The sequence below is a fragment of the Sprattus sprattus genome, assembly GCF_963457725.1.
Source record: "Sprattus sprattus genome assembly, chromosome: 7".
NCBI lineage: Eukaryota > Metazoa > Chordata > Actinopteri > Clupeiformes > Clupeidae > Sprattus > Sprattus sprattus.
The window spans coordinates 22,265,972-22,281,829 of record NC_137926.1 but is presented as its reverse complement, the minus strand read 5'-3'; the positions used below and the strand labels follow the sequence as shown (position 1 = coordinate 22,281,829).

At 45.5% G+C, this 15,858-nt stretch overlaps 1 protein-coding gene across 1 annotated transcript in view; it reads left to right on the top strand.

The window, feature by feature from the left end:
• Positions 1-398: 398 nt before the first annotated feature.
• Positions 399-15,858, top strand: part of nrn1la (neuritin 1-like a) — a gene marked incomplete at its 3' end in the record, with an annotated part of 21,122 nt that continues 5,662 nt past the window's right edge. The window contains exon 1 of the mRNA XM_080842078.1: positions 399-497. Coding sequence (XP_080698204.1) covers positions 443-497 — 55 coding nt within the window. The 5' untranslated portion in view covers positions 399-442. The remainder of the gene's footprint in view (positions 498-15,858) is intronic.

The window sequence follows — 15,858 nt, the reverse complement described above, 5'->3', positions numbered from 1 at the left end:
GATTACGCCGGACGATTCAGCATGCGTTTGTACAGCTTAATCCGTGTCGGATGGATCTCACCATTTGCCATAGAATGAATACTTTATCGTATTACAGTGGTTGTTCATTAAGTCATAGCTGTAATTGACGTATTTTACGTTTTTAGTCAAGTGTGACAAATAATACTCTGACATGCATCAACAAGCACAGTTGACGGTAGTTTTCAAACAAGTGAGATTACGCATTTTGAGTCGGACTGCCTCCCCCGCCCCTACCCCACACGTTTACTCCAATATCCATCCTGGGCCATTCACTTGCTGCTTATCTGCGCGCGATGTCTGATCTCTCCTGTGGGTTCTAGCCAGTGGAAAGGCTGCTAGGATCCAATAAAACTCATCGGATACTCCGACTGAATTACTATTTCACGGTCTTTTCACCAGACTGCGCTCACACTGATGCAGAATGGCAGCCCGTTTCCATTACGCGTGCCTCCTGGTGCCTGTTGCGTTTCATTTCCGTAAGTCAAAATATGTTTTTCATTTAAAGTTGTCGAGCCGTAACAGTTGGTTCAGGTCGTGGGAATGATTTGAAGGTGTTAAATGTTAGTGTTGAATTGTCGGTCTATTGCATACTTTGAAGTGCAAAGACAGAGTAATGAGTACGTTCAGTTTGATTGTTTCGAGGGAATGCAATCGTTATTCGGGTGCTCGTAGCCATTCTTGGATGAGCAAAGTAGCCGGCTTCTTCGTTTATTTTTAACACAGGTGGGTGTTTTAACAGATGCACCGAAGTTGCCATGTGCTAAGGTTGCGCATTACGCATCGTTCGCTCTGTGTCGCCAGCGATTCCCTGCTCCTCGGAGATGTCCAGTATTATTTTAATCCCTTAAGCGGGTTGTAATGTGCGTGTTTTGTTTTGCTTCTCAGATGAGATTGTGTTGATTATTTATTTATTTACGATGAACGAACATAGGAGTCGTGGGCTTTCTGAATTATGAACCGAACTGAGAGCATGACAAACAGCAGCAAATTCGAGTTGGACGATCATAACCACTTCTCGCTTTCTTCGCTGTTAACATCAGGACAGATCAACTGCCGTGCGTTTGGCGTATAAAATGCTTGTGTCCACCAAGAGCTGTAAAACGCCCTGACCCTGGTAGTATTTGATGTAAGCGGTATTGTTTTCCCTTTAAAACTCTGTGTTAATTCGTCCAAAAGCATGGTGCTGATGTAACCCGGCTCTCCTGGGGATTAGGTAGGGGAAAACATGCCGATGGAAATAAATCATGAATGAACCGCATCTGCTCTCCCTTGACGCCCCCCTCCCCGGGGAATAACACACTCGGTTGGCGACAGTCTTACTGTTATTCACTTTTTTAAATAGCTTCTAAAAGCTGCACGGACGCCCTTGGACGCGTCCTGCCTTAGTTATCGTTCAGGTATCAATTATTTAAAAAAAAATCTTCATAAACTGTGCTGACGCGAACTCTGGATTATAACAATGCCCTTCGCCTGCACCCCTGAGCGTGCCACACCGCTTGATATAACAAATGAGGTTGGATGCCCCTCCTTCTCAGTGACACAATCCGTTCCCATGAGGTTGAATAGTACACCCTCCGTATTGCATTTCCTGAGCTCACAACAGTTCCCAAACTTGAACTTTTGTCTCAGGGGATCCTTGCTTTTATGATACATACCTTTTAGATTAAACTCTGTGGAAAGTAAGCAGTTGGTGGTATGTGCCTTTTTTATGAATGATCTACAGTGTTTGATTTGCCTGTCACTCAACTAAAGTTTGAGTATATTCGATTTAGTAATTTCAGACGTCTTACGCACTTGATTTTTTTCCAAGCCCTCCTGAAACACACAGAGAAAAATCACCTTTTCCAACGTGCATGATCTGTATTTGTGAAATACCTTGTATCTTGTATTCACATCATGCCTCCCTATAGAAAAAAGTTCAGGTGTGAGAAGCAATGCATCTTTGCACTCCCCTGTTTTCTGAAAGGGACATTGTCACTTGCATTTCCCAGATAGCAGAAAGGCACAGCTGAGCCTGCCCAGATCCAAGTCTAGTCCCCTCCAGAACTGGGCCAAATCTATGTCTGACTCCAATCCTCTCCAGATCTGAACCAGTTCTCTTTCAAGAATCAACTGCTGCCTGGGTTTGTTGATTAGCAGCACATTGAGGGTCATGCTAGCAATACACTTGTAGAGTCCCCTTTAAAGTTGCAATACTTTTATTATTGCAGCAAAATGTATTTTGATTGGTTGTTGAGCCCAAATATCAAGAGCCTTTTGCCAGAATCGTGTACTCCGCGTAAGGTCATCACATTTGTTTTCATGGCCTGGGTCGCATCACACCACTAAACGTCAGTGCTATTGTGGAGAGAGTATGGTGTATGGCTAATATTTAAGTTCTCCGTCTCACTTGAGGATGCTGAGAGGGTATCTCAGGTGCCTGTGGCCCTTGTGTTATCACACACACACACACACACACACACAACACACACACACACTCCCCCCAGCTCACCTTACAGCTGTGTCCCTGTGATTTCCCTGCATCCACTGTTGCGTATCACCGGGTCCCTACGCAAAGCCTGCAGAATGAGACAACAAGCGGAGCGTGACGGGACAAAACACTGCGATGCTGCGCTCTCACCCGTTGCAGGCTAAGGATGAATATTCATGGCCGGGGTGACTTGCCTGTGTGAGGAGTAACAGGAACTTGTGCCCTCTAGCACAAATGAATCATTTGTGATTCAGTGGCGACAGAATTAGTTGATATGCGTGCATGTGTGTGGGTGTGTATTTAGATGTGGGTGTGAGAGAGTATTGAGGTGGATAATTGAATAGAAAAAAAAAACACAAAGTTGGCACGCAGGAAGGAATCAGCATTGTCTCCTTTCATGTTGCCAAGGTCATTGGTAACCCGTTTCCCATCAGTGGTGGAGGTTGCGTGTAGGCTTCTGATTTGAACTCCTGTGAAGAAACACACACACACAACATGTTTGACATTTGCAAAATCCATCTTGCTCCATTCACTGCCACTGAACTGCAGATCACCACTCATTTGGAGACAAGCTTTGATTCACCCTCTTATGAGTCCTCTGTGGTACACTGAAGTGTGATGCAGAGCTGCCTGCAATGATTTCCCCCTATTCTCCTAACTCCCATGGGGGGCACCAGCAAAACTTTATGACTTTTCTCCCTCACAGCGTGAACTGCTTTAAACCACACTGCTCCAGCGAGATTTACAGATTTTTTTTTTTCATACACGTCATACTTCCTGATTTTTTTCCCCATCCATCTTTAATCTATTATTTATTTATTTTGGGACTCATCCTCTTTGAGTCTTGTCATGTGGCTGGGTGATTAAGAGCAGACGTAGTCCCGGCCTGCGGTGCGGTGGGAGAGCCTGTGAGTCACGTCAAGTCATGACGCCGGTCTTCCTGGATGCTCTCAGGGAGGCCTTAGGTGACACAGGGAGGAGGTGTGGCTAGACACTTGCGTACCTCAACACAGCACACACCGCACCGCAGCGCAGCGCAGCGCAGCAGAGGGGACGAGTTAGAGGAAAAGGGCAAAGATGAAATATAAATCGAAATTCTGGCTTTTGTCACTTCTGATTCAGCGATGCATTGTGGGGGAGGATGGAGGAAAGATTAATATGGCTGTCAGCTTTGGTCGAGCACAGTTGACTGGGCGCTCGTTGTGCTGCTTGTGTGCCAAGACTGAACTCTCAGAAGAGACCAGTCTTAACTCTGCCACCTTTGAGAGTTCTTCAAGAAAGCATTTTTGGAACTCAACTTGCTATTTTGGCCAGAGTTAATGCAGAAACAAAAATATTCAAAAATCTTTGAACAAATTAATCCATGATAATCTTTTAAATGTAACTAAACTTAAATGTACTTAAGTGTCATAGTTGTTCTATGGTTGTACTTTGGGCTTTGAGGTTTGTGACAGAGAACTTTTAGCATATGCAGACGGTAACAAACAGTCATAGACAATTCCTAGACAGGACCTCCCTTCTGTGTATGTAACAGCATGGTGTGTGTTTGTGTGAATGTGGGGAGTGAGGGGTGGTCTGGATGAAGCTGTTCAGAAATAGTGAAGCGTAGTGGATAGAAAGAGGCCAGGTAAAAGAGGAGAGGAGGAAAGGAGGAGGAGGAGGAGGAGGAGAGGAGGAGGAGGGCAAATGTGGCCCCTTGCTCCCTGGAAGCCAGCACTAACCCTGATAAGTTACAGGCTGGAACACAGGTGCTGTAGTCAATAAAAACTCATTAACTTGGCGAGTGGGTGACTGCGTGAGTGTCCACTACAATGAGCCACTCACTTACTCTCCATCAGGCCAGATAAGAGGGAAGGGGATCGATGCTTGCAGGAAGCTCATTTATTTGGCAGATGGGGAACGGCAGGCTATGGCCTTAACCTGTGCACAGGGACACAGAAACAAACCTCTGGTGTGTGGTGTATGTGAGTGTGTGTGTGCGTGCGTGCGTGCGTGCGTGTGTGTGTGTGTGTGTGTGTGTGTGTGTGTGTGTGTGTGTGTGTGTGTGTGTGTGTGTGTGTGTGACTGTGTGCTTGTCCGGGGTGGGGGGTGGATGCAGGAGGAGATGAAGAGGAGACCGGGCAGCTGTGGTGTTCATTTAATCATTGAAACACAGCAGCAGAAGAAGATGGGAGGGAAAAACAAGGATAATGTGAAAGGAAAAGAAGAAGAGGGGAAGAGAAGAATAAAAGAGAAACATGGAAAAGTAAAACTGCACACATCTTATCCCCTCAGCAGCACAGGACCTGCAGCGTGTCCTCTTAAATCAAAATTTCTCAGGTTTTTTTTTGTAAGCCCGAGTGTTACTCTGTGATGTCATTAATAAATGTTCTACGCCGAGAACCCTCAGCTCCCATTCTGTCAACGACTTTTGTGCCGTACGCTACTGAGTAAACTGGCTCCTGGGTGCTGAAGAACTCCTCGTGCTCAGAGTGAAAGGGTGTGCGTTTCTTCGCTGAAAATAGCATTCCCTATAGCTTTGGTTCATTGGATCCCACCTCAGCCGTAAATCCCAAAAGCTGAGAGTTGTTCAGGGCATGTTCACATTTTCAAAAGTGGGATGGTGGGTAGGAGAGTGGTGTTGGTAGTAGAGTGGGGGGGGGGGGGGGGGGGGTGAGGAGAACTCTGAGAGCTTTACTCCGTCTCTGCACAGTACACCCGGGGAGAGCTGTTGGGCTTGTGTGAGCTGGAGCCTCGTCCTTCATCAGCGTCGCACTGGGAGTGAGTACAGGGATTGAAAAAAAGAATCAGCCTGGGTGTCCTTTGATTGCCTCACTTCACAGCGATGAGCGGGCATGATCAACCATGGCCTCCTCTCCGAGAGGGTCCTCTGGAACCGTCGGGCCATCAAAGTGGCTCTGTGTCAGCCTTTTCGGGCTGCACCATTTTTTTGAAGGGCACATGGAGGCCTTGGCATCCCCAGCAAAGCCCAAAGCTACAGAGATACACACACACACACTCTCTCTCTCTCGCTCACATACACACAGACACAGAGCAACGCCTCAGGGTTGGGTTCATTGAATGCATAATAGATCTGAGTGCTCCCTCTCCTTGTTCAATGAGCCCTTTTTTATTGCTTTACATAACAGTCACTAGGTAAACTGTTTTATGGCATGAATGTTTAATTGAGTTGCACTGTGAATTCCCGCCGCTGAGCTTGAACGTTGAATAATGCAAACCTGGCAGGCCAGCTGGCTCTGTGACTGGTGGAGCTTCCTGATGCAGTGTACTGGGTGGCCTTCCACTTCCGTCCTTTCATTCATGCTGTTCGGCGTCAGTTCCACCAACACTGCTTCTTTCCCAGAGGTGGGAAGTGTGAGAATTGGAGGGAATTCTCATCATTTGTTGTTTGTTTGTTTGTTTTGATTTGATTTGTTTGTACGGAGAGTTTTTTTGCAAATAATTTGCTCTGTGGTCAATCAAATCGAACTTTGTGTGTTTCTGGGTGTCTCTGGGTGTTTGTAAGCTGCCAGTTCCTCCATTGATTTTCAACCTCTTTTTACTTGTTTGAACTGGGTCTGTGGTCTAACTTAAAAAAAAACCTCTGTGTTAGTACTACATTGGTCTTTGCAGTAGAATATTTTTGCCCCCTACAGTCCTTTACCAATCCTCCAATCATTCAGGTATGTTACGCAGACACATTACAACTGATATTGTGTGCACTAACCAAAACACCCTCTCCACAATAAGCCTTCTGCTTAAGGTTGTAGAGCCCATAACTTCTTTGTTGTGGTCAAGGTCCCTTTTGAAGAGTTTATCATGTGTGAATTGAGCCCACTGTTCCATTAAAAACAATATTTTTTTCTTCTTTTTTTAGACATAAAGTTACAGTAGCTGAAAATATATTGCCCATTTCTGGCTCGCTCTTATTCTTGTCGTGACAGTACAGTGTGGATTGTCATTAAGAGTTTGTGAGTCACTTATGTTGTTTGTGCAGATACGTAAGTGGTTTATTCATTGAGACCGAATGTCAGAGTGGTCAAATCCAATAAAATAACCAATTAGCCCACATGATGTGAGCCTGAAAGTACAAAGGGCCACAACAATGGCCTGACCTTCCCTGCCATGAGTGGCATGAGATGGAAGCAGCTACCCACAGTGACCTTGGAGTGGGCATATTTCAAATGCACACCCTGAGACTGAAAACGCCTGTGTGCCGAAACGATCTCCTACCACTGCATTGTACTCCGCTGCATTTCCTAAATAGGCCGCCTCTATAGTTTCAGAGACAAAGAGAAGCTCTCTACCTAGCCTACTCTCTGCACTGCAGATCCTGGTGGAGTGCTTACCCATAGTCCCCTTTTGTCTCCCCTCACTTTTGCCTCACACGCCTAATAGGTGATTTGGGGGTTTCAAAAACGGGAGCGCTGGCCTTGGGGTCAGAAGAGTTCGTTATATCTGAAAAATCTGCGGCGACCCAAGAGAGTTCCAGTGTGGTTTGGATCAATGTGCTCAGAAAATACACTGGCTCTGAGAGAAGCGTAGCAGGCAGCAAGCAGAACAATGTTGTGGGGGAAGGAGGGTGAACACAACACACATGTCCGGGCCAATGCAAAGAGCCGTGAAGCAGAATGCCACAGCTTCATGGAAATCCTTACCCTAATCCCTAGTTGGCTGTTGCGTAATATTTTTCCCTGCGTACAATAAAATAATGTTTGCAGTGTGCGAGCCTCTGATCAGTATCTTGCGTAATGATCTAATAGAAATGAAAATGATTATTTTTAGAGAGCAAATTTGCTGTGCGATTATATTTTAGCGGTTCATACTTTCGCTTTAATGAAGGGAGGCTTTTGTCTCTGTAGTTCAGAATGCAGAATGCATTAGCATGTGTCTGGGTTTCAACATAACATTTGCATTTTTTCTTCAAAGACAGAAAAAGAGAAGGAGATAGGAGAGAAGTTCTTGGGAATGTGGTCAAATAGGATATTGAGGAGGACGTTTCTCATCAGAGCTTTCAGTTCAACATTCTTTAGTATTGAATGAGTGTGAGTTTCTACTCATTGTGATTCTTATGCCGTGTGTGTGTGTGTGTGTGTGTGTGTGTGTGTGTGTGTGTGCGTGTCTGTGTGTGTGCGTGTGTGCGTGTGTGCGTGTGTGTGTGTGTGTGTGTATGTGTGTGTGTGTATAAGCATTCACATTCTCCACAGATTCATATTGTACCACCACTAGAATACTGTCAGCCCTCTCGCTGCTTTCCACCATGTCTGCATTTGTTAGTGGCACCCAGCCAGGACCGCTGCTAAACTCACTAGGGCTGGCCCGAGCGGGCTTTAATACAATGTTATGTGTTTTATGAAACCAAACACAGATTTACGTAATTATATAATACATGACAGATTATTCTATGATGCAACGAGGACTGTTTCATTTACAAGGAAAAGCGCATCTGCATGCTGTCCTCGTGGCGTGAGTGCAGTTCGGATGTAAGAGAGCCTCATTCTCATTTCTCTGAATCGCGAGCACGTGGTCGTGTGGCCGGGGGAGCGAAGAGAGTCTCTCGGGCCAGGCTCAGTTCCAGTGTAACTTACCCCCACTCCGCATCTGAGCTGTGTTAGTGTGCCCCGAGTACCCAGCACTCTCATTCGCAGTCACAGCCCAGCCCTGGACTCCGTACTTGGTCACAGGCAGAGGACGCCTGTGCTGAATAATACAAGGCAGAGGGCCTTTAAAAGCATTCTGCCAAAGTGATTAGATCCTTACTTTCAGCCAAAGCTGTGCCTGGGAGATTTGCATTGTTTTTTTAAGAGAATACAGATGTGGTCCGTCCTACTTCAATGCCATTAACGGCCACGTTTGGGCGGGGATTGTGGATCAGTGGCGTGCAGACAAATCCCCCCCACCCTGTGTGATTTGTAGGGATTATTTGAAAGTTTGCCTTTTTAATTACACCATCTCTTGCATTATCTCTGTGGGGAAGGGAGGGCAGAGCAAGACGATGATGCATGCAGGTATTGTTTGTCTGGTGTGGCTGTGGTCCTTTCTGTTGCTCTGTGAAAAGGTGAGAGAGAGCTTTTCAGGGGATCAGCCAGGGAAATCATTGGCAGCGATCACACACCACCGCTCGGAGGAAAAGAAAATACAATAGTGGAGGCGTCTCTTTTCCTGCTGCTCCCCCCGCCCCACTTCACTTCACTTCATCCTCTTTGTTTCTCTGAACCCACAGCTATATTGATCATTCACCCTGCTGTCCTGGAGCCCAGGCTCACACCATGAAAGTTGCTAAGAGTTTCAACTATTCATTACAGCAACTCAAGCAAGGGGAAACTTCCCTCTTCTAATTTATGTTCTGCACCGTATACACCGTCTATTGTTAATGAACTATGCCGCTTCGGTTGGATTGGTACTGCTAGCCGGTGCTTCATACTGTATGCAGGATTCCTTGTTTCAGGTTCAGTTTTATGTATTTCCATGGTACTGTTAACCGGCCTAAGCCTTTGAAGCAAACAAGGCAGCTGTGGAAACAAACCAGCTGTGGAAGTATGGGGAAAAACTGCCTCTTAACAAGAAGATCCTGTTACCAGACGCGTGTCCAAAGGGGTGGTTTGGGGGGGGGGGGGGGGGGGGGGGTGGTGTCATCTACTTGAGGCTGGCCTGGGAAAGGGATGGAACGAGGGGATAGGGCGTTAGTGATTGAAAAGCAGACAAGAGAAGCAGGTCCACATGAGACAGCCAGTATACATGCAGAAATGCATGGGGAAGTGAATGCAGCAGGTAAGGGCAAACACTTTGTTTATCAGATTGTGACATTAACGACGTGGCTGCAAGCACAGGCCAGGGCACCTCAGTGTGGGTAATGATGAGATTTATTGCAGGTGTATGTGCTAAGCGTTTACGCTCGTGAAGAGCATGGCTGGCAATGGATGGGCTGCATAAAATGTAGGTGGCAGATGGCCAGAGATGCACAGTGATGTGTTGAGCAGTTGGGTGGGAGGGGGGTAAATCATGTTCAGAATTGAAGAGGAGGAAGGAGAGTTGGAGAACGTGGTAAATGACAAGCTTACAGTGATACCGTGGGATGATGTTTGGTAGTAGAGGACAATGCTGTCACTATCTTGGGAAGTGTGAAACAGGGGTCCTACGACAGGGCAACCGAACAGAAGAGGTTAAAAGGCAGGCAAGCATAACATTGAAAATTGAAATGATGAATCACTTTAAATATAAAAAAATGTCAAAGTCAAATTTCAGTTAAATAGCGGAATATGATAATTCAAGGGTCATTATGTACTAGCATGGCCTTCTGTGTGCAGCTGGTGTCTTTGAAAGGAAATGGTTCCATCTTTGTGCAAATAGAGAATCCAGAGGGACTGAATTCTAAAGTTGGAAGTCCAAACACGCCCCAAAAGTCTGAGGGCCACTGAAATACATTTTCATCAAGCTATCTGTCACAGCAACTGCATAAACAAAAATGTTTACACTTAGATAATGACTTTAAAATGAACCTGTCCACCCATCCATTTTCTTAATTAACTTTGCATCAATTACATAGAATACATTTATGGGAAGTTTGTTGAGTTTCATAGTTAATCACATAAAAACTAAAAAGGTAATATCCTCTGGTGAGTTAGCGTACACAGGTCAACCCCGTGCCGTGGCGCAGCAGTGGGGTGTACCCTGTTGGAGATTTGGTTTCCATGCTGCTATAATGTTTAATGGTTGTTCAAGGCACTTCGTAAGCTGCTGGGTCCCTGCTGGCCATGTCAGAACACATTAGCCGAGCGTTGTGTCTTTAGGATCCAACCCAGGTAGTTTATCATGCTGGAGCAGATACCTGCCCGGGCCCAGGATCCATCCTAGGGTCAGACGATGGACTGTTCTAAGATGTGAACTCACTGTAGTGCCCCTCATCCTATCACATTCTCTGAAATTATTCTCCTCCTTCCCTTCTCAGCTTTTTTGGTGCTGCTAAGTGTCTTACTTTTGTGTGTTTGTGGGGGGAGGGTGATCTATGTGTATGTGTGTCTGTGTCTGTGTGTGTGTGTGTGTGAATGTGAGTTTGAGTGTTATTGTAGCAATGGTTCCTTGTCTGCTTCTGATCAAAGGTAATGTTCAGTCTTGGAGATCTCAGCACTCTTTCCCACCTTTCTTTTAAACCTAACATGCAAAGGGTCCCAGGAGGGGAATGAGATGTGTTTGTTTGGGAGAAGGAGCTGAATGTGCTGAACATGTTTTGCATTTCTGCGTGGTATCTGTGTGTGTGTTTGTGTGTGAATGTGTGTGTGTGTGTGTGTGTACGCATGTGAGAAGGAAAAAGAAGCCTTAAATGGATGAGACATGCAGAGGGTCATAAAATATGTCCTCCTAGATTAGTACCCTTGCCTTGAAGCAGTTCATAATTTCATTTCTGCGCCTGTGTGAGCCACAGAAGTAGTTTATAGGTATGTTTTTACTTGCTACTGATGGGAGTGCTCATTATGAGGATGCATAAAATGTAATGCACACCGAGAATGTTTCTCAGAACTGGGATTTGATCTGAACTATTTTTTTTCAACCATTTATTTACACAAACAACATACAACAATTTGTGAACACTCCAGAAGTGTAAATGGATATACATTTGCTTAGGCACATCAGTTTAGTCACAACATAATTGACTGCATGAATGATGGCCTCATTCAACAAGATTGAAATGTTGCCTGATGGCATGTACAATTAACAAGTCGTACATCATTTGTCATTGACAAATCCATTAATTTCCATAAAAAACACCCTCTCTCTCTCTCTACCTTTGTCTCACCCACCTAATGGAAAAATGGGAAATTAAATATGACCAAGCGTAGTCCTGAGTGTTTTTTTTATCCCCCTCCCTCCCCCCTACCTTGCGAAGCTCGTTGACGTGTGAATGGAAAAATCCTAAAGGTTAGGCAATCGTTAGCGAGAGAGAGAGCTTCACAGCCGAAGTTAATTATCAGGTGTTGTTTTTTTTGCTTTGTGTCACCGTCCATATCTTCACCCCCCCCCCACCACCCCCCCCCCCCCCCCCCCTTCCCCCCACAGTTCCTATTTTTCCACTGCCGAGGGAATTAATCTCCTTGTGATTCTCTTCTCTCACACGCGATCTTGCCACCAGCCAGCTTCATTGGCCTCTTCTGCCTCTTAATGATGCCGCACTAGGGGAGACCACAGTTACCATAGGAAAAGTTACCATAGAAGCAAAGTCAACTTCACAACCATGCTGCCCCTTAGGAGCAGAAAGCTGAGGCTGGTGGCTATATCAGCTGTCTGATGCATAGGACTCGGGTATGGGTACTCATGTGGGTCTGTCGCTGCCTCGTAACTGATCTTGTTCATTGAAAAGAAGAAGAAATGCCCGTAGAGTAGATTTCGGCTCCCAAAGCAACTCAGTTTCAGAGTTTTGGTTGGTGAAGACACAGACCCAAGGATAATCTTCCTTAAAATCACAGTGGAGAGCAGCAGAGCTTGATGCAAGGTTGTGTTTGTGTTTGGTGACTGAACACAGTGGATAGGATGTGTACTCATAGATTATGTGAGACAAGATCCCTTTACTTATTTTATTGTGTTAGGGGCTTCAAAGGAAGAAATACTTGTGCCGGTGGTTATAAAAGATGTATGCATGAGAGAGTTTGTGTGAGTGAGAGAGAAAGATAGAAACTTAAAAATATTGTTATCTAGCTCTTTATGTGACTAAGGCGTATGACGGGACTATTTCCTTTTCTCTTACCCATTATACAAAGTCCACATGCCTTTTTTATGAGAGCCACACTAAATTCACCAAAAGACATGCTTGCTTACTCTCTGTTCCTGCCTGAGCAAGTTCTTGTTGAAGTTTCTATTTTACTCCAGTGGAAGAGCAGCCTGACAGTTAACAAGAGACGGCTAGCATGGCAGCCACTTGTGTTCATCGTTGAACACTTCTGACTGAGTAGCCAGTGCTGTCAGGTTACTAACCACCGAGACAGTGAGGTGCGCTGGGACTCACCATCACCGCCCAGACCCTCACGTTCACAGCCGTGCCATGCATGTAACTCGGCTTTGGCTTTGATAGATATATCACAGTAATAACATAACTAATGAGACTTCTTCCTGCGGAGCAGCTGTCTGATGTTCCTGATTGATACGTCCTCGGAGCGGCCAAAGGGGCTTCATGTTCTAATGAGCTCTGCCCAGCACCCTGCGTTAGATCGCACAGGGTATTAAATGCATCAGTCTTCCAGAACTTTCTTGACGCCCACCTCTCTTCCCTTCATGTCCTTGATTGTGTCATCACTTGAGAGATGTCTCAATAAAGGCTCCAAGACAGGGGAGCCACCCATTTCATTAGCGCACTGCACCAATGTGAGGATTGACTGTTGGTCGTTAGCATCTTGGACCGCGGTTCATAGTTTAGTGCTAATCAGAGGACTCTGCTCTCACTCCACTGGTCTGGAGAATGTTTTGCCCCACATGCTGCATCACTGCAGTAATTTAGGGTGTCATATTGTCTACAAGGCAGAAGTTACTCTGTCTCAAGGCTGCGTTAAATCTGTGATACACCCACCCATCCAAGGCGGGATGGGAATATTTACTCCACACTAAAATATCCGGGTCTACTCTTAAAGATGTACTAAAATTCCACCATCTACAGATTTGTTACCAGACAAACAAATCCCATCCATGCCCCACCTTGTCCATCCTCAATGTTATAATCACTGTACAACATGAGCACAAAGCCTCAATGAACTTAATAGTCTGGCCATCAGCTATGGTAAGGTGTGGTATCTTCCGGCCTCAGTTCACCTGAGTAGAGACCCCTGGGAATTGAAGTTTCTGTTGGAACAGATGGCCACACCACTCTGTAGTATAGCCACACTCATGCTCTTCCAGGGTGGAATGGAGTTCAGTTCAGTCATAATGTACGACCAACTGCCAGCACGTCTGTCTGCTCTGACATGTAACAGACACGTCTTTATTTATTTTTTTGTTAGACGTGTGTGGCAAGTGTTTATTTATTTATCTATTTTCATGGAGCGGGAAGGACATGGATCCTTAAGAAATTGACACGTGAGAAAGAATGGGTTTAATTTATTTTGATTTGTTCCCCATGGGGCGTCTGGCAGCATACAAGAGCAGACATCAGCACCAAATCTGCTGGGTCAGCACTGTGCCTGCCAAGGCCTGCATATTTACCCCCCTCAACAGGAGCCGAGGGGTTGGTGCCGGATATGACTTCTTCCTTCAGCATTGTTAGCCATCTTGCAACACTGAGGTTATCAGAGGTCTGACATCTGAAGAAATATTTGCCTAACCAGCCATCCCCCCTGAGACGTGTGCATAATGGTCAGGGTGGTTGTGAATGTCAAGATGGTTGTCTTTCAACCTTTACAAAACATGCTGTATACCTAACCAGCTGTTATCTTTCAGTCTGTTTAACTGAAATCATCTGGGTTTGGTCTCCCAGAGACCCTAAAGGTTTCAGAGACTAAAAATCCTCCACAGTTGTCTTCAGATTACAACACTTTTGATAGATAGTCCTTGAAAATAATTTTTAGTTTTTTTAATAGATAGTTATCTAAAGCATATAAATCTGTGGGAGAAGGTGTTACGTTTGTTAAGACTGGGAGGGAGAAGGGAGTCTTTTTGGCCGTCCTTCCTCTCCTCTCCCTTGATCTGGCCACTCTAAAATGAATGGCCTGCAGCTATTTTCTGTCCCTTGCTAGCTGGCTGGATGGTTCATTACTGGGCTTAAGCAGAGGAAAGAGAGAGAGAGAGAGGGAGAGGGAGAGGGAGAGAGAGGGAAAGAGAGAGAGAGAGCTGGAGAGAGTTAGAGAGAGAGAGAGAGAGAGATAGAGAGCTAGAGAGAGAGAGAGCTAGAGAGAGAGAGAACAAGCAAAGGAGGACATTATGGAGAGATGATGACGCAGTGACGATGAAGTGATGAAACCATATCAAGTAAAACTCAGGTCACCAGAGTGACATCAGGCATTATACAACTCACCGTGCTTATAGCATGCTGTAATGACCTGCTGGCGAGAGGGCTGAACAATCAATGTCATAGAGCCCATTTGAGCGCCATAAACAGCAGCACTATTACTGTAATGTGGTTAATTGACTGAGCTCTGTCTGAATACTAATTGACTATTACTATGAATGTGTGCCCATTTATTGGCTATTGTCTGAAGTGGTCGTTGGACTAGAATCACTGAGCAAATGTAATTTGAGCGGGGTTATGTTGTCTAGAGTTTATTTATTTACCATTGAGAGTTATTCCTTTTTTTGTTTGCATAATCCTTTCTCTCCCCTCCTCCCTTCAGTTCCTTTGTTGTCTTTCTTTTTCTTTTTCTCTGTTTTTCATTTCACCCTCTCTCAAGGTCACTGTTCAATCTGTTCATGTGTGCCCTTTGGCTGGGAGGTTCCACAGATAAAATATTTACACTGTAGTTCAAGGAGCGGCATGTCCTCGCGCTGGACAGAGATGCCCACTGAACTGCACAGGGGGCCGCGGAGATGCCCGAGTCAGGATGGGCGGAACATAATCAGAGCCATAGAATGGCAAAGACGTCAATACAGACACCAGGCGTGCTGCAACAGAAGCCACGCAGTACGCATTGAGAGCTTGCTATTTCAGAGGGCTTGGCTCTCATCTGAATCAATAGATGTGTTGTAAACGTACGGATAGTGCTGAACAGTCTGTGAGTGCCATTGTTGCCTGTTTGTTCCTGTGAATTTATACACTTGTGCACTCATTTATCTCCGGGGTTGTTTATGAACCACGATGAATATATTTACATTTATTTTCAGTATTTACCATATGTGTGTGTGGGTGTCCTAAGTGACTTACATTTCAGAGAAAAGCATACATTCAGTATCGGCATGCATGCCTATGATGTGGCTAGTGACGAGCCCACTTCTCAGCCCAGCTTTATCACCTCACATTAATGAGTTGAGAGTAAATTCACTCTCTGCTCTTTGTTCCCTTGGTCGTTCTCCTCGTGCCTTCTCATAGCCTTGCCTCCTCCTGTGTTTTCTCCTCCCACCGCCCTGTCCTATGCACGACTCTCTCCTCCAAGTCCTCATTAAATGTTGATGTGGATGAGTAAAACCAATAATCTGCAGACCTCACTGCAAAAACATTGCCAGAAATCAATAGGTCGGAGGGGAGGAGGTCGGAGAAGGGAGTTTCTTTCTTATCAAATATTAAGCAAGTATTTCCAGGGGGAGCCTGGGAAGAATCCCTCTGATTGACTGTCTGAACCAATTTAGACCCCCCCCCACCCCCCCCCCCCCCACACTCCATTTACCCCATGCCAGTCTGTCTATCTGCTTTTGTGGTTGATGGCATGAATTCTGTAGGACAAGAAACAAGGGAAGGATGGAGAGAGAAACTGTGGGTG